We start from the raw sequence: 18789 nt of genomic DNA, 5'->3' as shown, positions 1-18789 counted from the left end.
TTGAATTTGAATAGGCGTGATTCAGCCCTTGTCCATGGGATATTAAATGATTAGTCAATATCGTTAGGGAGAGGTCAACACCCCCCAGCCTAGGTCGACCTCTGTCATCATATTTCTTTGATTTATGTTGGAAAAAGGCTTCCACTATACCCACACCTTTCTCTAATCATAAGAGTTTCCTGTCTGGATCTTGTCTGTTCTGTTTAGCAGGTGTTTAGAATGAGATATTTCCATAACATTCTGAGCTGAACTGACCTGGGCTCTTTGGGAATTTCCCTTTGAAGAGCCATTCTAGCTGGAGGCAGGGCAGTGAGCCCAAGCGTGAGTCTGCTAATCATGCGTTCTTCATTTCTGTATGCCTCAGGCTTACCTTAAAGATCGGAGCACTGTAGCAGACATCTAACCAACTGTCTCAAGGACTTAACTATTTTCTCAGAGAATCCAAAGCATGATTGCTAATAAGAACAAATGAGGCCCAGCAAATCAGCACAGAGCTGTTAGTCTACTGACTTGTAACTCCATTAAATAATTGCTCGAAGGCTGTGTGGCTCATTTGCAACTAGAAAGGCTGGACAAGTTTTCATGTGCAGGTACACAGAAAGGCGGGTCATGCATTTTGCACTCATTGTACAATTCTCCATAAGACAGCAGCATCTTCAACAGTATATTTTGTACTTTGAGATAGAAATACACACACACACACACACACACACACACACACACACTATATTATACCAAATGTTTATTACTCCAGTAACTCTATCATGCTTGACTTTTTTTCTGGTACTTGAAATTCTAGCCTTGTGAAAATAGTGTTTCCATCTATATTTATTAATATTTAAAATGGATGATTACTAGCTTTGTACATTTATGTAACAGAATATGATATTTTAATTTACATGTATGAATGACTGGATAAATCAAGTTAATTAAGATGTCATATATCACTTACTGTTTTATGAACAAGTTTTTGATGTTTGCTCTTTCTAATTTTGAAATATAAATACTTTACTATTTGAGATCCTTTTATGCAGTAGATCTCAAAAGTCTCACTGCTCCCCCCGAAGTGAATCTGTAAACTCTGAACAAAATCTCATTATTTCTCCTGATTCCCAGTCTCTGGTAACGACCTTCCTACTCTTTGTTTTCATGAGTATACATTTTTTAGATTCCACGTATCAGCATGGTCTTGAGCTGTGTTTTGGCACCTGTCTGTTCTGCTTAGCATAAGGTGTGGCAGGCTTATGCATGTTATTTCAAATGTTGGGGTTGTCTTTTTATGTTGGCTTGTATCCCTTATGTATTGTATTTGCAGCAGATTTTCTTTATTTGTGCTGATGGACACTCAGGCTGATGATATGTCTTGGGTATCATGAGTGTGCTGTAGGGGATATAGGAGTATAGATATGATCTTTGTGTATTAATTTCTATTGCTTTGGCCGTGTGTGTGTGTGTGTGTGTGTGTGTGTGTGTGTGTGTGTGTGTACACATCTAGAAGTAGACTGCTGGCCTTTACGATGTCTATCTTTAGCTTTTGGTTACTTTAGGGACCCCTTTTGTCCTACTTACTTGCCTCATCCAGCCCTGAATGAGGGTTTGCGGGTAGTCTTAGCTTGTTATGCTGCGTTGGTTTGATATCTCTGGGAGGCCACGGAGGAGTGGATCTGGGGGAGAGTGGAGGTGAAGGGAGGAACGGGAGGGGGAGGAGGGAGGGAAAACGACAGTGGGATGTAATTTATGAGAGAATAATAAAAATGGAAAAGAGAAACTTCTTTCCTTTGCACATATATCTTCACTAACATGTGTTCTCTATTTTGTGCATGCATGAGTGTAGGCCAGAGGGCAGTTTTGGTAATCCTTCTCAGTTGTTTTTCTATAATCTTTAGATATTGGGTCTCTCAGTAAACCGGAAGTTCACTGATTGAGTCAGCCAATCTGGCTAGTATTACCTAGGAATCTGCGTGTGTGTGTGTGTGTGTGTGTGTGTGTGTTCCACCAGTGATCACCTTACAAATGTGAGCTGCTCTGCCGGGCTCTTGAGTGGGCTACTGGGATCTGATCTCAGAGCCATGATGACTGTAAGGTGGAATCACATAGTAGTTCTAATTTGCCTTTTCCTGGCTGGCTGAGGATATTGAACACTTTTCAATATTTATTGGCTGTACTGGCTGGTTTTGTGTCAACTTGACACAAGCTGGAGTTATCACAGAGAGAGGAGCCTCAGTTGAGGAAATGCCTCCATGAGATCCAGCTGTAAGGCATTTTCTCAACTAGTGATCAAGGGGGGAGGGCCCAGCCCATTGTGGATGGTGCCATCCCTGGGCTGGTAGACCTGGGTTCTATAAGAAAGCAGGCTGAGCAAGCCAGGGGGAGCAAGTCAGTAAGTAACATTCCTCCATGGCCTCTGCATCAACTCCTGCTTCCTTACCTGCTTGAGTTCCAGTCCTGACTTCCTTTGGTGATAAACAGCAATGTGGAAGTGTAAGCTGAATAAATCCTTTCCTCCCCAACTTCCTTCTTTGTCGTGATGTTTTGTGCAGGAATAGAAACCCCCCTACAAAGGCATTGTCCATTTGTATTTTTTCTTTTATGAACTATCTATTCAGTCCACTAGCACCTTTATTGATTGGGTGACTTGGGTTTTTGGTGTTGACTTTTTACCACTCTTTATGTAGCTGAGTATTAATCTCTTGACTGATGTGTAATTGGCCAACAGTTTTTCTCCTTCTCTAGGCTGTTTCTTCACTCGGGTGATAGATTCCTTTGACTTGTAAAAACTTAACATCACACCATCCTACTGGTCAGTTTTGGTTCGTTTTTGCATCATTTCCTATGCAATTAGAGTCCTGTCTATGCACACATCTCCATTAAAGGTTTATTTTTGAATTCATTATGTGTATATAGCATTTGTTCTTGTGTGTACAGGTGCACAGGGAGATGTAAAGATGGCATCTGACCCCCTAGAGCTAGAGGTTTAAGGTTTCAAGCTGATGTGAGAGCCGAAAACTGAATTGGGGTTCTCTGGAAGAGCAGTTTGAGTTCTTTCATGCCTGGTCCATCGATCCAACCCTTATGCGTATATCGTGAACTGTTTCTATCCATGTCTTCCACGTTGGAAGCTTTAGCTCTTACAGGAACGTATTTGATCCGTTTCGTATTGTTTTCTTATGAAGGGTGAGATAGTAGGACTCTGGTTTTCTTTTCCTGCATGTCGAGACACCGTTTCTTAGCGCTGTTTGTCAGTCCTTTTCTCCAAGGGATGCTTTCGAGAGCTTGGCGACAAGCAGGTCGCGGTAACCGTCCTGTTTCCCCAGTCTTGTGTTACAGCTCTAATGTGTTTTTGTGCCGGCACCGCGTTGCTTTTGTTCCTGTGGCTCTGGAATGTTCTTTGAGATCTAGTAGGTGGTACTTTCATTGCGGCTCTTCCTGCTTCAGCTCCCCAAGGTCTTTTGGACCTCAGTATGGATCTTGGGATTGTTTTCCGGATTGTGATGGGGATGAAGGGCTCAATCTCACACGTTCTTCCCTTCAACATCCGCACGGCTTTCTCTACTCCCTCTTTATTTAGTTTCTCCCAGGTCTTTTTCCTATGTCATGCAGGAAAAGGGCCTTTCTCTCCACCATTGCAGCCAAACTCAACTGCTTTCTCCCGTCATATTTTATCCTGCTGAGGTCTGCTGCAGCCCGTCCCACCCTTTCGAAGAGCAGGCAGCTGGCAAACATATCTTAAATGTGGTTTTACTTTTCTGTATTTATTTTCCATTAGGACAGTATTGCAATGCCAAAGACTTTGCAACATCTCTCCTGTATCTTTGGCCACTTTATTCACTCACAGCTTCTGAAGCAGCGACAGACGGGATGATCTAATAGCTAAAATTAGAGATTAATGTGTTAGGTTCAGGATTTATGTTCATATGCTAGAAGTGAAAACTGTCAAGTAATTAAATTCCAAGGAGGATAGATTTAAACAAATAACACGAATAATAAATATATCTTACTTTACTTCAGAAGGCCACACTTATCCAATAAATGAGGCTTATCCAGTATAACTTCAGTTTATGACCATATAAAAGCTAAACTTCCTTTAACCACAGTCTTGCTTTATAAAACTTCTGAGAACAGGGAGCTTAGTCTGAGGTTTCTTAATACTGCAGTTGGAGAATGGAGCAGCAGATCCTGAGACCAGTCCCCCCTTCTTAGACTAACTGGTCTTCATTGCCAGAACAATGACCAAATACACTCTGAGGAAGCAGGTGCTTCATTAGCTAAACAAATAACAATATACATCGAGTCTTTATTTCAATCTCATGAACTGTTTGTATGTTTATTCATGTTAAATGAATGGTAATAATTATTGACATACACCAGATATTGTTTGGACAGGCAATGCATTTCTTTGTCATGCCCCACTAAAAATCTAATTTTTAAAAACCATTATTACAACATATCTTTTTTTTTTTTTTTTTTTTTTTTGGTTTTTACTTTTTTTAAAGACAGGGTTTCACTGTGTAGTTCTGACTGACCTGGAATTCACTATATAGGCCAGGCTGGCCTTGAACTCAAAGAAATCAACAGGACTCTGCCTCCTGAGTGCTGGCGTTAAGTTCTCTCACTACCATGCCTTGCTTTCTCCTGCCCCTCTGATAGTTTTAAACGTTTTAAAAGTAGTTCAAGTAGCAAGAAACTTTCTCAGATTTATTGCATCGAGCCTGTCTTAATAGTATTTTCTTTGTTACTTGAGGATGTATTTAATGAATAAAAGATTCTTGGTGAACAGTTTTCTTTTGGTGCCTGAGACATGCTATATCTTCTGGCCTGTATGGCTTCTGATGGTCAATCTTACACCAGAACATCTGTCTTCTTCTCCCCTCTGATTGTTTAAGTCTCTTGTAGCAAGGATGACCTTGAGTTCTGTCTCCACTTCCCAGTGCAAATTTGAGATTGCAGGGGAGTAAGCAGGCAGGAGCTGCTCTTATTATGGTTTTCTGGTTGCTTTCAAAACTTTCTATTGTCAGTTCCCAGAAATTACAATGTATTTCTTTTGATCGACCCTGGTTTGGCTTCACTTAGCTTCTTGAATCTCTCTGTGTTTATGCTCCTTGACAGATTTCAAAAGTTTTGGGGCATTCTTTCAAGTGTTTTCTTCAATGTCAACTTTTTCTTGTTTTATAGGAATGTTAAATATTTTGTGATAGGATTAAACATCTATCTAAACATCTAAACATCTAAAGACTGCCTGTTTTTCTCAGGTTTCCCTGGATGGATAATTTTTATAATTCTCTGGAAGTTTTCTGATTCTTCCTATTTCACCCTTAAGTTTATCCACAGAATTATGTTTTTAATCTCTATTATTTTTAATTGTAAAAATTTTGTTTGCTTTCAATATCTTTGATATCTTTTTCTTTATTGAAATTGATGATTTCGTTTCTTTGAAATTGGTCATAAGAGGCTGTTGAGTTTTTATAATCTCTTTATTTTTGGTGTTGGGATCTACTAAGTATCTTCCTTAAGGAAGCAGCTGGAGGTTGTCATGGTTCTGGATACAATGAGTCTCTTATGCTTGGGAATTGAACATTTTCGGTAGTACCCAGTGAGACTCTGTATCTTGGAAGAATCTTGTTTTTGACTTGGCTTCTCTGGTACTGATTCAGTAGGAGTGTGAGGATGCTGCTCCTCACTCTGCCTTCTTTGGTAACCAAGGGATTGCAGTGACATGTTACTCAATGGATGGGTGTTCAAAGACAAAAATATCTTGTTACTGTTACCTATATAACATCCATGCTAGTAGTGTTGGCAAGGGAGGTGCAAATCTGACTCTCTCTTTCACTTTCTCAGTGGCAAAGGATGAGACATCTATTTAAGAGTAAGTGGAAACATTTACCTTCCACCCGGTCTCCAGGGATACAGTGAGGAAAACCATCTTAATGCCTTAATCCTCTATTTGGCCTCCTCTAATACAGCCCTAGTGAGTGGCTTGTGGTGCTTCATTTCAGTTTGGTGACCCTGGACTCACCCATGGAGGTTGCCTGCATTGGTGGGTGTAGATTCATACTTTATCAGTGGTGTGGGACTACAGTACTGTGGTTCTTACCTTAAAGATTACTGTTGTATGAGATGGAAGGTTTGTAGAGTGGTTACAACACTTGCTGAACAAGCATGGGGATGCGAGTTCAACCCCCAATACTTGTCTAAAAGCCAGGTGTGGCAGCACATCTGGAACTCCAGTGCTGAGGGTTGGGAGGTGGGAGGATCCTAAAGGTTTGCTGTCTAGCTATCCAAAATGGCACCTTTCCTAACCCACAAAGACAAATTTACCTGTGTACTCATGTGCATAAACATTAACATAGGAATACATACATTAACATATAACACATATGAACACTAATACCAACATGCATACATGGATATTTAACTTATGAACACATAAACAAACATACAACACATATTTACACAAATACGCATGCACATACATTTCCATACATGCAACACACATGGACACAAATACAACACACATCTGTCCTCATATACATATACAAAATCATATGACATGCATGCACAAACATATAACATACATATACACACATATACAAATACAACACATATTTACATACAGTACATACAAACTAACACACACACAAACACAAGTCATGTATACAAACATAACAACTTGTGAATATATACTAACACATACACTTGTGTATACACACAAACACACACACACACACACAAGGAGGTCTATTTTTCTGAGCTGCTTTTCTCCTTTTTCTGTAGAAACTGCAGTTCTGTGTGTTTTGTCTGTTCTATTGGAGTGAGTTAGGGCATCACTGGCTTTTCAGATCCAAGTCTGGGGTGTATAAAGTAAACAATGCCCCACAGAAGCCAGCACTGTGATGTCCCTTAGGCTTCAGAGTCTTCAGGTAGTTTATTCTATTCCTTGTTCTTCTAAGTTATTTATGTTGGTGTGCATCAAATGCCCAGTTCTAAAAGGAAAAGAAAAATAAAATCTGCTCCATTGTTCTAGATGTAGAAACCCCACCAACTAAAATTCATTACTCGTTTTGGTTTTTTCTTTGGGTTAAATTCAAAAGACAACCACTCCATTCTAAAGGATGTTTTAATCACCTTAATTTGTTTTTGTTATCTTTAAAAGGAAGCATTTAATTAGGGGCCAGCTTACATTTGAGAGGGTTGGTTCATAATCATCATGCTGGGAAGCAGACAGGCGTGGTGCAGGAGCCGAGAGCTTTACATCCTGTCCCACAGGAAGAGAGAGGGGGAGAGGTGGGGGCCCAGTATGGGCTTTTGAAGCTTCAAAGCCTACCCCGGTGAAATACATCCTCAGTTCTGTTAACTGGACACCAAGCATCCAAATATCTGAGCCTATGGGGGGGTCACTGTCATTCAAACAACTACAGTTGTCAAAATGTGGACGGTCCTGGCGGACATTACATCTGAAGTAAGCTCAGTGTTGATCTTCCTCACGAGTAGAATCTAAAAAGATGAACCCTTGGAGCTTGGGTCTAGTGATGGTTAGTAGGTTTGTGGAGGGTGCATGGGAGAATACGAAGTTGCTACCCAGTGGGAGCCATGTTGGGGTAGGCAGGAGGAAAATGCTGGGCAGTTCCATAGCACAGGGGAGCTGCCTGGCTGCCAAGAAGTTTCCACATAGTTCACACTAGCTGAAGAGAGTATGTACGTTTCCTCACACAGAGAAATGATGAATGCCCGAGGTGATGGGTGTGCCATGCTTAACAGTGCATGTGTGTACTTAAGTGCATGCATGCAGTTAAGACTAATATTTAAAGAAATAATCCTAGAAGGCTTTGCTTAATTAGCGAATGAGTTAATTGGCTTATTTACTGGCAATGTTGTGGACTGTCCTGGCACAAGCTAGGTAATTAACTGCTCTACCGTTGAGATACATCATCAGTCCCAGGGTTGATGATGAGTTTGTGCCCCGGGATGCCAAGGTTGGGAGGACGGAGATGAGGAAGGTTTCGATGAAGCCTGCTGTGTGGAGACCGTGGCTAGGCAGAACCATTATCTTTTCTTCCACTGTGATGGTAAAGCATTCTTTGTAACAAAGCTATCAGTTTGGATAGTTTAACATGGTATAATCACTGGACCTGAGTTTCACTACCCAGAGACAAGCACTATCAAGGCCACACGTGCCTTGTCTGTAACAGCACAAGTGCTTTATCTGTTAGAGCACACATGCCTTGTCTGTAACAGCACACATGCCTTGTCTGTTAGAGCACACATGCCTTGTCTGTAACAGCACACATGCCTTGTCTGTAACAGCACACATGCCTTGTCTGTAACAGCACACGTGCCTTGTCTACTTTGGGCTACATTTCATTTTCACTCAGGATGGTCCTTCCTCATTTTCTCCCGTCTTTCCCTCCACTTTCTCTTCCCGTACATCTATAAGGTTGTTTCTCTTCTCCAGCTACTAAGTGATATATACAGAAAATTCCTAACTCATTGTAGTCTAAGTCCTTAGCTCGAGTGTCATATCCATAACTCCAGCCTTGTTTGATCTTCTCCTTAGATCTCTGAGTACTCAGCACTTTACTCCATTATTCTTAAGTCTCTTTCCTCAGACCTTTCCTTTCAGTAACTGGTGCTACTCTCTACAGCGTTTTGTTCACCAACAGAGGTCTCTACTGATCCTCCACCATTGTCTCCTTCATGTCTGATTACTTACTGATCTTTTTTTCCCTCCTGCATTCACCTAATATTTCTGTTTCTACCAACCACATTCCCTCTTCACATTCCCGCGTTAACACAATCATTTTCTAAATGGACTACACTACTTTGTGCGTGTCTGTCCATACATTCACGGGAGCATACGTGTGTGGAAACCAGAAAACAACCCAGGATGTCATTCTTCAAGCACAGTTGGCCTCATTTTGGAGACAGGGTCTCTCATTTGCCTGGAGCTCACCAAATAGGCCATGTAGGATGGCAGTGAGCCCCAGTGGTCCACCTCTCTCTATCCCTAGCTCTGGGGTGACAGCGTGGCTGCCAAGACAGCTCGTTCTATGAGTTCTTGAGATGGAACGCAGGTCCTCACACTTTCCTGGGCTATTGGACCAGGACTCTCAGCTTCATTATCCCTGAACTAAATTTCCCTCTAATCTGAGAGTCATTTCAGAATAAAAGTGTGGTCTCGGCACTTGGCTGCTTCAGACTGTTTGAAATCCTTTCTATGACTCTGGATACCACACTACCCGACTCGAAAACTTGCTGAAGAAGGAATAAACATCATTGCAGCATTTTCCATTCAAACAGTACTGCTGCAAAAACATACTTTTCTGCTGGATATTCTTGTAGGAGTTGAGCTGCTGGTCCGTGTGCATGTCATCGACTAAATATCAAAGGACTCAGTGGGACTCATGGTCCCTTGAGCCTTTGAGCTATCAAGAGAAAAGAGGGGGATCTTGTCTAGGGAGATCACTGATGATTTATTGAAACAGTAGTTCTATATTCTAGAGAATAGTTAAAGAGTATTTCTAGATTGTTATGCCAAGCAGCTTTTTAAGACTTCAAGTAGCAGGTGAGTCAAAATTTTTATAGTCATAACAAACGCAATTTATTCCTACAAACCACAGACATTTGTTTTACTTATATAATAGATAGGATAAGGAGGACATAATTTGAAATGAGATGAGCATGAAGATCTAATTATAATACAGTTTGAATTTTGTTTTTCATAGAAATAAAGGCTCAAGTGTCTTATTTATCGTGCTATAAGGAAGTGCCATAGTCTGAGGGATTTAATAAACCGGAAATATAGTTCTTAGAGTTTTGAGAGTAGGTCAAAGCAGGAACAAGCCATGTTCAGCATCTAGTGAAAGTTTACTTTCCCATTCATAGATGGCTTCTCCTTGGGTTCTCCCAAAAAGAAGAAATGCAGATGCTTCAACACAGGACTCTGGTGGTGATGCAAGGGTTCAGGTCAACATGGGACTCTGGGGATGACACAGCATTCAGGTCACAATATCTGGTGTAGCTGACACTGGAAAAAACTGCAAAGTAGGCAATGATGTTTTTGCAGACGTGCTCTTCTCTTCCTCCCTTGCTCTGTGGCACTGGGAAGGAGGATTGTGTGTCTCTTGTGCGTGTGAAGAAGGCAAGGAGCAGCAGAAGGTGTCAGGTGCCCGAGAGAGGGTCCTGTTTAGAAGTTCAGCAGGCTTAAGTAAACTAATTAACGTCTGTGACACTTAGTCTCCTCATCTATAAGTAGTACTAATCCACATTTTACCTGAGAATTAGACTGGCTGTGGTCATTCATCTTCAATATTTATTAATATGTTCATACTTATATATTTACTGTTTGCATTGGTACTCAGATACTTTATTACTGACCTGAATTGTAATTTGTATACCGTAAAGATAACATGGAATCCAAGCATAATACTGACTATGAAACCATTCCAAACGGTTATTTGGCTATGAAAAAGTCATAGCTTGTTGTAGATTACTAAGAGAGTCCGTGGCGTTCTGAAAGACTTAATAAACATCTTTTTTTTTTTCTTTTAAATTAAACCTCATGTACTTAGAAGGAACTCAGACACTATGATTTTTATAAGTAACATTATGAAGCCCAATTTTCTCTGCCTAGCCGGTTTCATTTTGTAATTAAGCAGGCTTTATGTCTATTTCCCTCTTACCATTAATTTTGTCCCAGTCATTTTGAGGCTGCCTAAGCGAAACAGTGGCTTAATTGCGCTTCGTTATTTCTTGTTCTAGGAAATGGACCTCACCATGACCGTTGCTGCACTTATAATGAAAACAACTTGGTGGATGGTGTTTATTGTCTCCCGGTAGGGCACTGGATTGAGGCCACCGGGCACACCAGTGAAATGAAGCACACAACAGACTTCTATTTTAATATTGCGGGCCACCAAGCCATGCACTATTCAAGGTAAAAATAGCGCTATGTTTACAAGCTTCGGAGCCGGGCAGAAGGTAGAGTTAGGACAATGGGAGTATTTACTGAATTCAAAACTTGCAGGGCATTGAGCAGACAGATTACCGTGTGTTAGTGCACAAGCTCTATCCGATGTCTGCGTGGAAGATTTTTATAGAATCCTTTATTTCACGTCTATGCAGCTATCAGAATATTTGGACAGAATAATAGTTAACCAATCTACTGACTCAGCGGCTTGATTCTAAAAGTTGCTCTGATATATCTTAGGTCGCATTGTGTCTTTTATTTTATTTTATACTGTAAGGAGACAAATGTTTGTGATCTTGTTATAAATCTTTTCTCAATTACTACTGTGAATAATGAGATGTAAGAATAGGTTGTTAATTGCTGCTCATTCATTATTATTGTGTGTGTTTGTTTATTTGAATATTGTAGTAGCAGCATGTATGAGAACAAGGAGCAGCCACAAAATATGACAAATGAAAGATTCCCTACATATTCTTCACCATAACTTGCCAGAAGAGACTGTTAGACCTCCAGAGTTCTAATACTGTGCAGACCCTCTATTTGTAAATGTATCGATTTCCCCGATCACAAGTGTGACTGTTAACACTCATTTTTCCTGTCCCATACACTAATCACTACCACACACATCAAAGCATTTCTGCTCTTTCTTACCTTCATGAAAACTATTTTCTATGATCTATCAGGTTCTGTGTCTTGGCATTTCCTACTTGATAAGAGCATATTGTGTTTTGTGCCTTTTTCCTTCCAAACCTATTTTCCTGTGATTCATTTCCATTACTTTCACATTTTTAAGATGTAGAGAACTTTGGTTTAATATAGTAAATATGACCTTTATATTTTAATCGATTAAAATGTAAAGCCAATTTTTAAGTAGTACATATTATTTACTGTCGAGCATGCAGTGATTATACCAATAGACAGAAACATTGTTTTAAAGTATACTTCATATGCATTGGGTATTTGGCTTGCATCAATGTTTGTGTACTACATATGTTCTCAGTGCCTGAGAAGGCCAAAAAAAAAATTTGCAACCACAGGACTGGGGTTACAGACAGTTGTGAGCTGCTATGTGGGTGCTGGGAATCAAATCTGGATTCACTAGAAGAGCAACCAGTTCTCCAGCCCCTTTCAGCGTGTCCTTAAGAAATATGTATTGTTTTAGATAAGACCTCAAGAGGGAAAGGAAATGGACAACAACTGTAAATTCTTCAAAGTGTGAGAACATTGCTTCTTCTTCTTCTTCTTCTTCTTCTTCTTCTTCTTCTTCCTCTTCTTCTTCTTCTTCTTCTTCTTCTTCTTCTTCTTCTTCTTCTCCTTCTCCTTCTCCTTCTCCTTCTCCTTCTCCTTCTCCTTCTCCTTCTCCTTCTCCTTCTCCTTCTCCTTCTCCTCCTCCTTCTTCTTCTTATTTTAACGTACTTCCTTTCAAATTCATGTTTGACGTTTGGCTTGCTGGATTCGATGGATGGGGTGAGAGAGTCAGGGGTTTCGCATGAGTCGTGGACTTAAGGCCTGAGCAACACAGTTAAAGGTGCTGCTGTTCACTGATGGGAGGATGACTCGGGGAGGGGCAGTGCTTGGGCAGGATGAGCATCTTTGGAATGCTACCGAGATGCCAGAATTTGGAGACTTTGAAACTGTGATCCTCATCTGAGGGTGGGAAAAAGGCAGTTTAGGGGGCGCTTTCCTCTGGAGACAACTTTCGGAGTGACGAGTGTCCTGAGGCATTGGAGCGAGCGAGTGAGATGAAGAAAAAAAAACGGAGATGAAATGAAATCAGGAAGCATTGGGTCCGTAGAATTCAGACGTCCAGGGAAAGAGCAGCACATGCTGAGCCAGTTTAAGCTCTAGTGAGGATGCGCTTGGACCTTGTCTCTCATCTGTCCTGAACCAAAGAACTCCCCAGACCCTTTAGAGCGCCTGTCATGGGGTCGCGAGACTTCCCTCTGGGGCGCGATTGCCTCATCTCTCCAGCCGCCTTCCGTTGGGTGCATGTTGGACCCTTCGGAGCCACATTCCATTGTCATTCCCCATTCTTCACCCGTTACTATTACTGCTCGCCATTTTGGAGACTTTCTCAGTATTCATTTTTCCAAAGTAAACTACAATTTTTTTCCCATTAATTTCAGGAATTGTAATTGTACTGTGATTTTTGTCTATCTTCGTTTGTTCTAGTTTGCGAACGGATATATTCATGGGTCTCTCTGATAACACTCAAGAGTTACTCAGAAGTTCTCCTATCAAGATAGCCTTAGTTCCTCCCCAATTAGACGCTCTTTACTTCTTTGAATAATTCTCTTTTATAGTTTTAAAATGGCCAGCGATTTTTAGTTGCTCGTCTTTATCACATGTGAGCCTGGAATGCTTACCACAGGCCGTAGATACAAGCTTCCTCTACTATTACTGACTGTTCTGTGGGAGGTGTGGGGTGAATGCCTGGCGTGAGCAGGTTCTGCTTTTCCCCACCTCGCTGTACCTTTTACTGTGGGGATCAGCTCTTCCGAGAGCATTGTAGTTCCTCAGCTTACACACAAAAGGCACATGCACGTACACATAGGAAAGTGAGAAGGAATGGTGGTTCAGTGTTCAACTTTATAGGGAAGGTAGAAGTTACTTTCCTTAAAGCAACTTGGTTGTACATTCAAGTCGATCTTATTGAATTCTTGGGGAACTTAATCTGCTGTTATAGATCATAACATGTAAAAATGCATTTATAGTTTGTATTATCCTCTAGTGCTTTTTCATGGTTAAGTGTCAAAACCAGACTAAGTAGAATATTAGGTGTGATTTTTTTTTTAAATGTGGGGCTGGTGAAGTGTATCAGTGGGCAAAGAAACCTGCTGCCAACCCTGACAACTTATGTTTCATTCCCAGGACCCACACGTGGAAGGAAAGAACTGGTTCCTGCAACTTTTAACTTTTCCACATATGTTGCTTGCACACACACACACACATGCACACACACCACAGAGAATATTCACTGAAATGTAAAAATAAACAATATTAATTATCAACATTCTATTTCCCTGTGTGTGTGTGTGTGTGTGTGTGTGTGTGTGTGTGTATCTGTATCCTTCCAAGTTCTGAGGACTTTAATTTGCAACATGTGGTTATTGTGTACACAACATTTGAAAACTAGTGTAGCTGAACCAATGAGGCAGCAATTTTGAATGAAGGAGGCATATTTTCAGATATGTTTGTACATTTTAGTTTAATTCACCTTAGATATTCCAGCTACAACATGCCTTCATTTTAAAACTAGACAAGACAAAATGTGCATTTAGTCTAAATGAGAAAACTATGTTTTTCCTTATTAATTTGGAAACACCCAATTGGTATGTTTGCCACATCCATTCGAGTACAATGTGTAAATTTATCTTAGCCTTTGGAGTAGATATACTCATAGTAGGTAATGTGCTTGAGCAGATGTAGTAATATATACATTAAGACTTATTTACAAAGATATAAACACAAACTATCTCACCATTTAGTTTGATTATCAGAAGAGAATTATGTGTGGAATCCCTTTATGGTTGGGGTCAATTGTATGGAAATGACTTGTTAGACTATTACGTGATGAGTCTTCCAAGAATACAAATGACTAACATTCTAAACGATCTGTTGTAGGGTACATGGAAACTTCATTCAGGAAGGGCTATGGCATAGCCCATGTTGAATGCTGGGCCGTCAAAGGACTCAGATTTCAATGGGCTCCTCATGCCATAGACAAAGATGGACACATGCACATCTCCAATGCAGAGAGATCACTGTTGCAATAAAGTTTTATACGCAGCTTAGTAAGGAGCAGAAGATTTGAGTCCAAAGAAATCCTTTTTAGGAAGGAGAGCTTACAGGAACATAGAGGTTGGGTTTGTTTTCCAGGAGGGCATCTGGGAAGGTAGGTCACGTTAAGGAAAGCGGCAAGTTCATGTGAACAGAGGGATGATGGCAAATTCAAAAGACCAAATAGTCTTCTGTAGTCATGTTTCTTTGGAGGGCAAAGGAAGGATTTAATACTTAGCTTGAACAAGTTCAAACTTGGGAAACAAGGCAGCTGGTAGGCATTTGCCTTAGAGGGAAAACATCCCAGCATCCCTCACTGTTCAGAGTCAGAGATTTTAATTTGTCAATACTGTAATCCCATCTTCAGGATATACATGGAAATTACACCTTTCCCTTCCACAGAACATTTTTTTTTTCATGCAAAAGAACTGATTGGCACTAAAGACACAGACAACTAATTTAATAAAACATTAGTGGCAAAGGGCTATCATTTCTGTTTCTTGATAAGGTTTATTGCTAATTGAATACACTTCAAGAGACATAAGTTAGCCTTAATGAACATAACACTTTAGACTCTTGACATGGTACAGTTTAGAAAATGTATTGTAAAAGCCTGCTTATACTTTACTGGCCTTTGCTTTATAAAAGAAAACACCACACAGTAATTACGAACCTGAATTATTTTTTAACAACACAGCACAGTAACTTTGTATATACTTTAAAATACTGGATTTATTTGACACTGTGTTTTTAAATGGTAAAACATTTTCTCTGTGGCAGAAGAAAGGATCAACTTGCAGTCTACTGTCTTTTCCATTTTAGTTTCTTCTGGGTAAACTTGGCATCATCCAGTAATACCCCTGCAAGTTCTAGTATATTACATTTCAAAATGAGATGTGTATCTAAGTGACTGCTAAAGTCAGGTTCTAGAAGTAAGCTAAGGTTAATGTCACATTCACCTAAAACAACTACCTCACACGGGCTTTTCTGGCTTCAGATCCAGGGACCAAGTGTCCCATCTCTAAGAGATACTATTCTTCACTTGTGTGGCTCTAGAATCCATGTTTACAAATACACAGCTTATAATACAGTTGTCTTCATTAACACGTAGGAATATTTTTATATTAATCATGCTAAGAATCAAACCTTGGCAAGAATGTCCTTTTTGGAATGAATACAAATGAGCCACAACATTCTGCTGTCCTTCTAACAGGTTGCGTTGCCCTTGTCCTGTAGTTCAGTAGCAAAATATTATTGGCCAAAGGAGGACAACCAGTTTCAACTGGTATTTATATCTGGTTGGATGATTTGAGATTCTTTAAAGCTTAAAGTGAGAACACAGCTGTCCACTTTCAGAGGAAGGGGAAATATCATCCTTCTCCTGATTGTGGGGGTTGTGGGATGCTTGCTAAGGAGTTTCAACTAGGTGCGTGGGATTTCTGTGAGGGTTCCCTTTTCCTACTTACGTGTAGTGCTGTTCATATTTTCTATGGCCAGTTATTAACAGATGTTCTTTTCTTCCTTAGATTTGTGCCTATGTTTCATGCAAAACATTTAAATAGGATGTTTTGCATTATACGTATGGTTATGCTGGGGTAATTTACATCACGAGAGAGGAAACCTATTCATCATGAAAGGTCCTAAATTGTCGTCACCTGTGGACAGTTCTTGCTGATGATGCTGTCTCGGCACCAGTGGGATCATAAAAGAAGCAGCTGGGTCCTGTGCCGCCGAGTGCATTATCCACAGCAGCGGCATTTAAGTTGTGATTTTGTATTGTCTTCAAATGTCTCGATCGGCAGCAAGTGAAAGGAGATGGAACCAAGAGTGTGCGCTCGTCAGCTGTAAGGTCAGGTCTAGAAGAATGATGGGGAGCAGAGGATTTCTTTTATCATAAAGAAACAAGGAAATTAGATTCTCGAGGCATGGTGGGAGAAAATGGGGCAGTGTTACCGTCGCCTGTGAACTTGATCACAAGGCAGTGGGCGATGAGATGCGGTTATATATGGTCAGAGAAAATGACATAACACGGCAGCCATTGTGGAATAGCTTCCCGCCAATGAAAACGAGCCCATGGAATGGAAGAAAGTGATCAAGAGGAGAAAGGGGAAGGGAAAAACGGTACAGAGATTTTGTGCAGTGTCAGAGTCCAGACTCCAGGCGAACAGGTGGTTCCCCCACATCCAAGGGAGGAGGAAAAGGTTGGGCTTGGATGCAACAGATTGCTGGAAGTCAGAGTGTTGCAGTAAATATTAAAAAAAGGAATATCTTACCTCTTTAGCAGCCCCAAGGTCTCACTCCCCGGGTGCTGCTTCTAGAATGTCACTTGCTCCAAGCCCCCCCCCCCCCCATCTCACTCCAACCCTTCCCAGCACAAACTTGACTCTGTGGCCTGATAGCTTTTTATACAGGTTTGTATCTCAAACTCTCATTCCACAGTCCCTCTGCACAATAAGATTACGTCAAACGGACAAAGATACAAACTGCCCTTCTATATGAGATAAAAGACCTATAAAATCCTTAAAATGTTCATAGCTACCTAACGCCAATTAAATCCACCTGGATCCAGTTCATCCTTCCTGATGTCCATCTTGGTCCTTTTCCTCTTGGTCCTCCTCCCTGGCCCCCTTGCTCTCCCCTTTCTCTCCTCTGTCCCTCTCTCTCCACCTCCCTTCCCCTGCCCAATCACCAGCTCTCCCCTTTATTTTACTAATTAAAATGGGATGGTACGTAACTAGGCAGCCCTTCTTGGGGAAGTGGAATTAATATCAAAATAGGAGCTGCAGGACAATCTACTTCAGAGCAAGCAGAAGTTCACATTTTGCGCTCTTCAGGCTTTCTCGGTGAACTATGAAGCACCGTCCTAGGGTGGGTGCGAGAAGCCAGTCTTACTGAAAATGAGCTACAGATCGAGTGATGGATGGAGTGGAAACACCTTGACTCACGAATTTTAAGTTTTACAAGATTCTCCCAATTCCATTCTCGCAGTCCTAAGACAACCAAGGAAGAGTTTATTCCCTCAGATTAAATGAATACAGAAGGCAGACTGAAAGTGTTTGACCAGCTGAGCTAGCCTTTTGTTTTCTGCGTAAGGCCGCTGATTGACAGCAGGGTCCAGGAGCGCTCCTCAGTGGTCCTCAGCCAGAGTAGTAGCTGTTTACAGCGGATGAGGTTTCCAGCCCCTTCTGCTCCTCCAAGGAAAACACATCAAATGCTGTTAGTCCGTGAAGGAAGAGTAGATGCTTGGATACCATGGCAACACAAAGCTGAAAGGCGCGCACTTGGGTGCGGACGCGCCCGTTTTCGAAATGACCTTTTATGGGTTTGCCCAACACTGTTTCCTGTCGTATGAACGAGGGAATGCAGAGTTTAAAGCATAATTGTCATCGTACATCAGTTGTGTTAGGAATTACAAATGGCTCCAGTTTAACAATTAGTCATATTCATACGCCCTCCAAGGTGCTTTGTGCTCCATACAGAGTCCCTCCGATCGAGCCGATAGATATTTTCGGAGCAGAGCTCTGTGGCAGGGTCTCTTTTCACCCAAATGGGTGCCATGCAAGAGATATTTTGGAGCCCTTCAGTGCTGCGTACCTTGTAAAAAGAAAGACACAGAAGCGCCCTCCAGACTGTGAACCATGACTAACTAACTAACTAGTTAGTTCACACTTCAGCACTGAGCAACAGAGGTCGGAGCAGCTGGTGGCTGCGGGAGGCAGACGTGTGTGTGTAAAACTTTACATGTGAAGACACTGCTGTCCGCTACATTTGTACTGTTCTCCATCCATTTCCCCCACCATTCCCCGTTTCACCCACGGTCTCTCTTTCCCTTGACTGTGTTTTCTGTCCTTCCACAACCATGCCACCATTCTTCTGCCCCGCCTTGTCTTTCCCTGACGTCTCTTTCCCATCATGTTTTAGTCACTTTGTCACCTTGACACTTCCTCGACTCTTGACCCTAGAATCATTTGATCATGTAATCTCAGCAGAGGAACTGCCTGCCTCGGATGGCCTGTGATTATCGGGCCACACCTGTCTTGATAGGT

The 18789-nt window shown here is 41.2% G+C and overlaps 1 protein-coding gene across 2 annotated transcripts in view; it reads left to right on the top strand.

Moving 5' to 3' along the window:
* The window catches only part of EPM2A (EPM2A glucan phosphatase, laforin), a 77223-nt gene that overhangs the window by 17780 nt on the left and 40654 nt on the right, over positions 1 to 18789 (top strand). For both annotated transcript variants that reach the window (XM_080941601.1, XM_080941600.1), the window contains exon 2: positions 10756 to 10930. In XM_080941601.1, the coding sequence (XP_080797727.1) occupies positions 10756 to 10930 (175 nt within the window). The remainder of the gene's footprint in view (positions 1 to 10755; positions 10931 to 18789) is intronic.

Source organism: Micromys minutus (assembly GCF_963924665.1).
Source record: "Micromys minutus genome assembly, chromosome: 30".
NCBI classification, from domain to species: Eukaryota; Metazoa; Chordata; class Mammalia; order Rodentia; family Muridae; genus Micromys; species Micromys minutus.
Note: the sequence above shows the minus strand (reverse complement) of the source record. Positions and strands in the feature narration are given on the sequence as shown.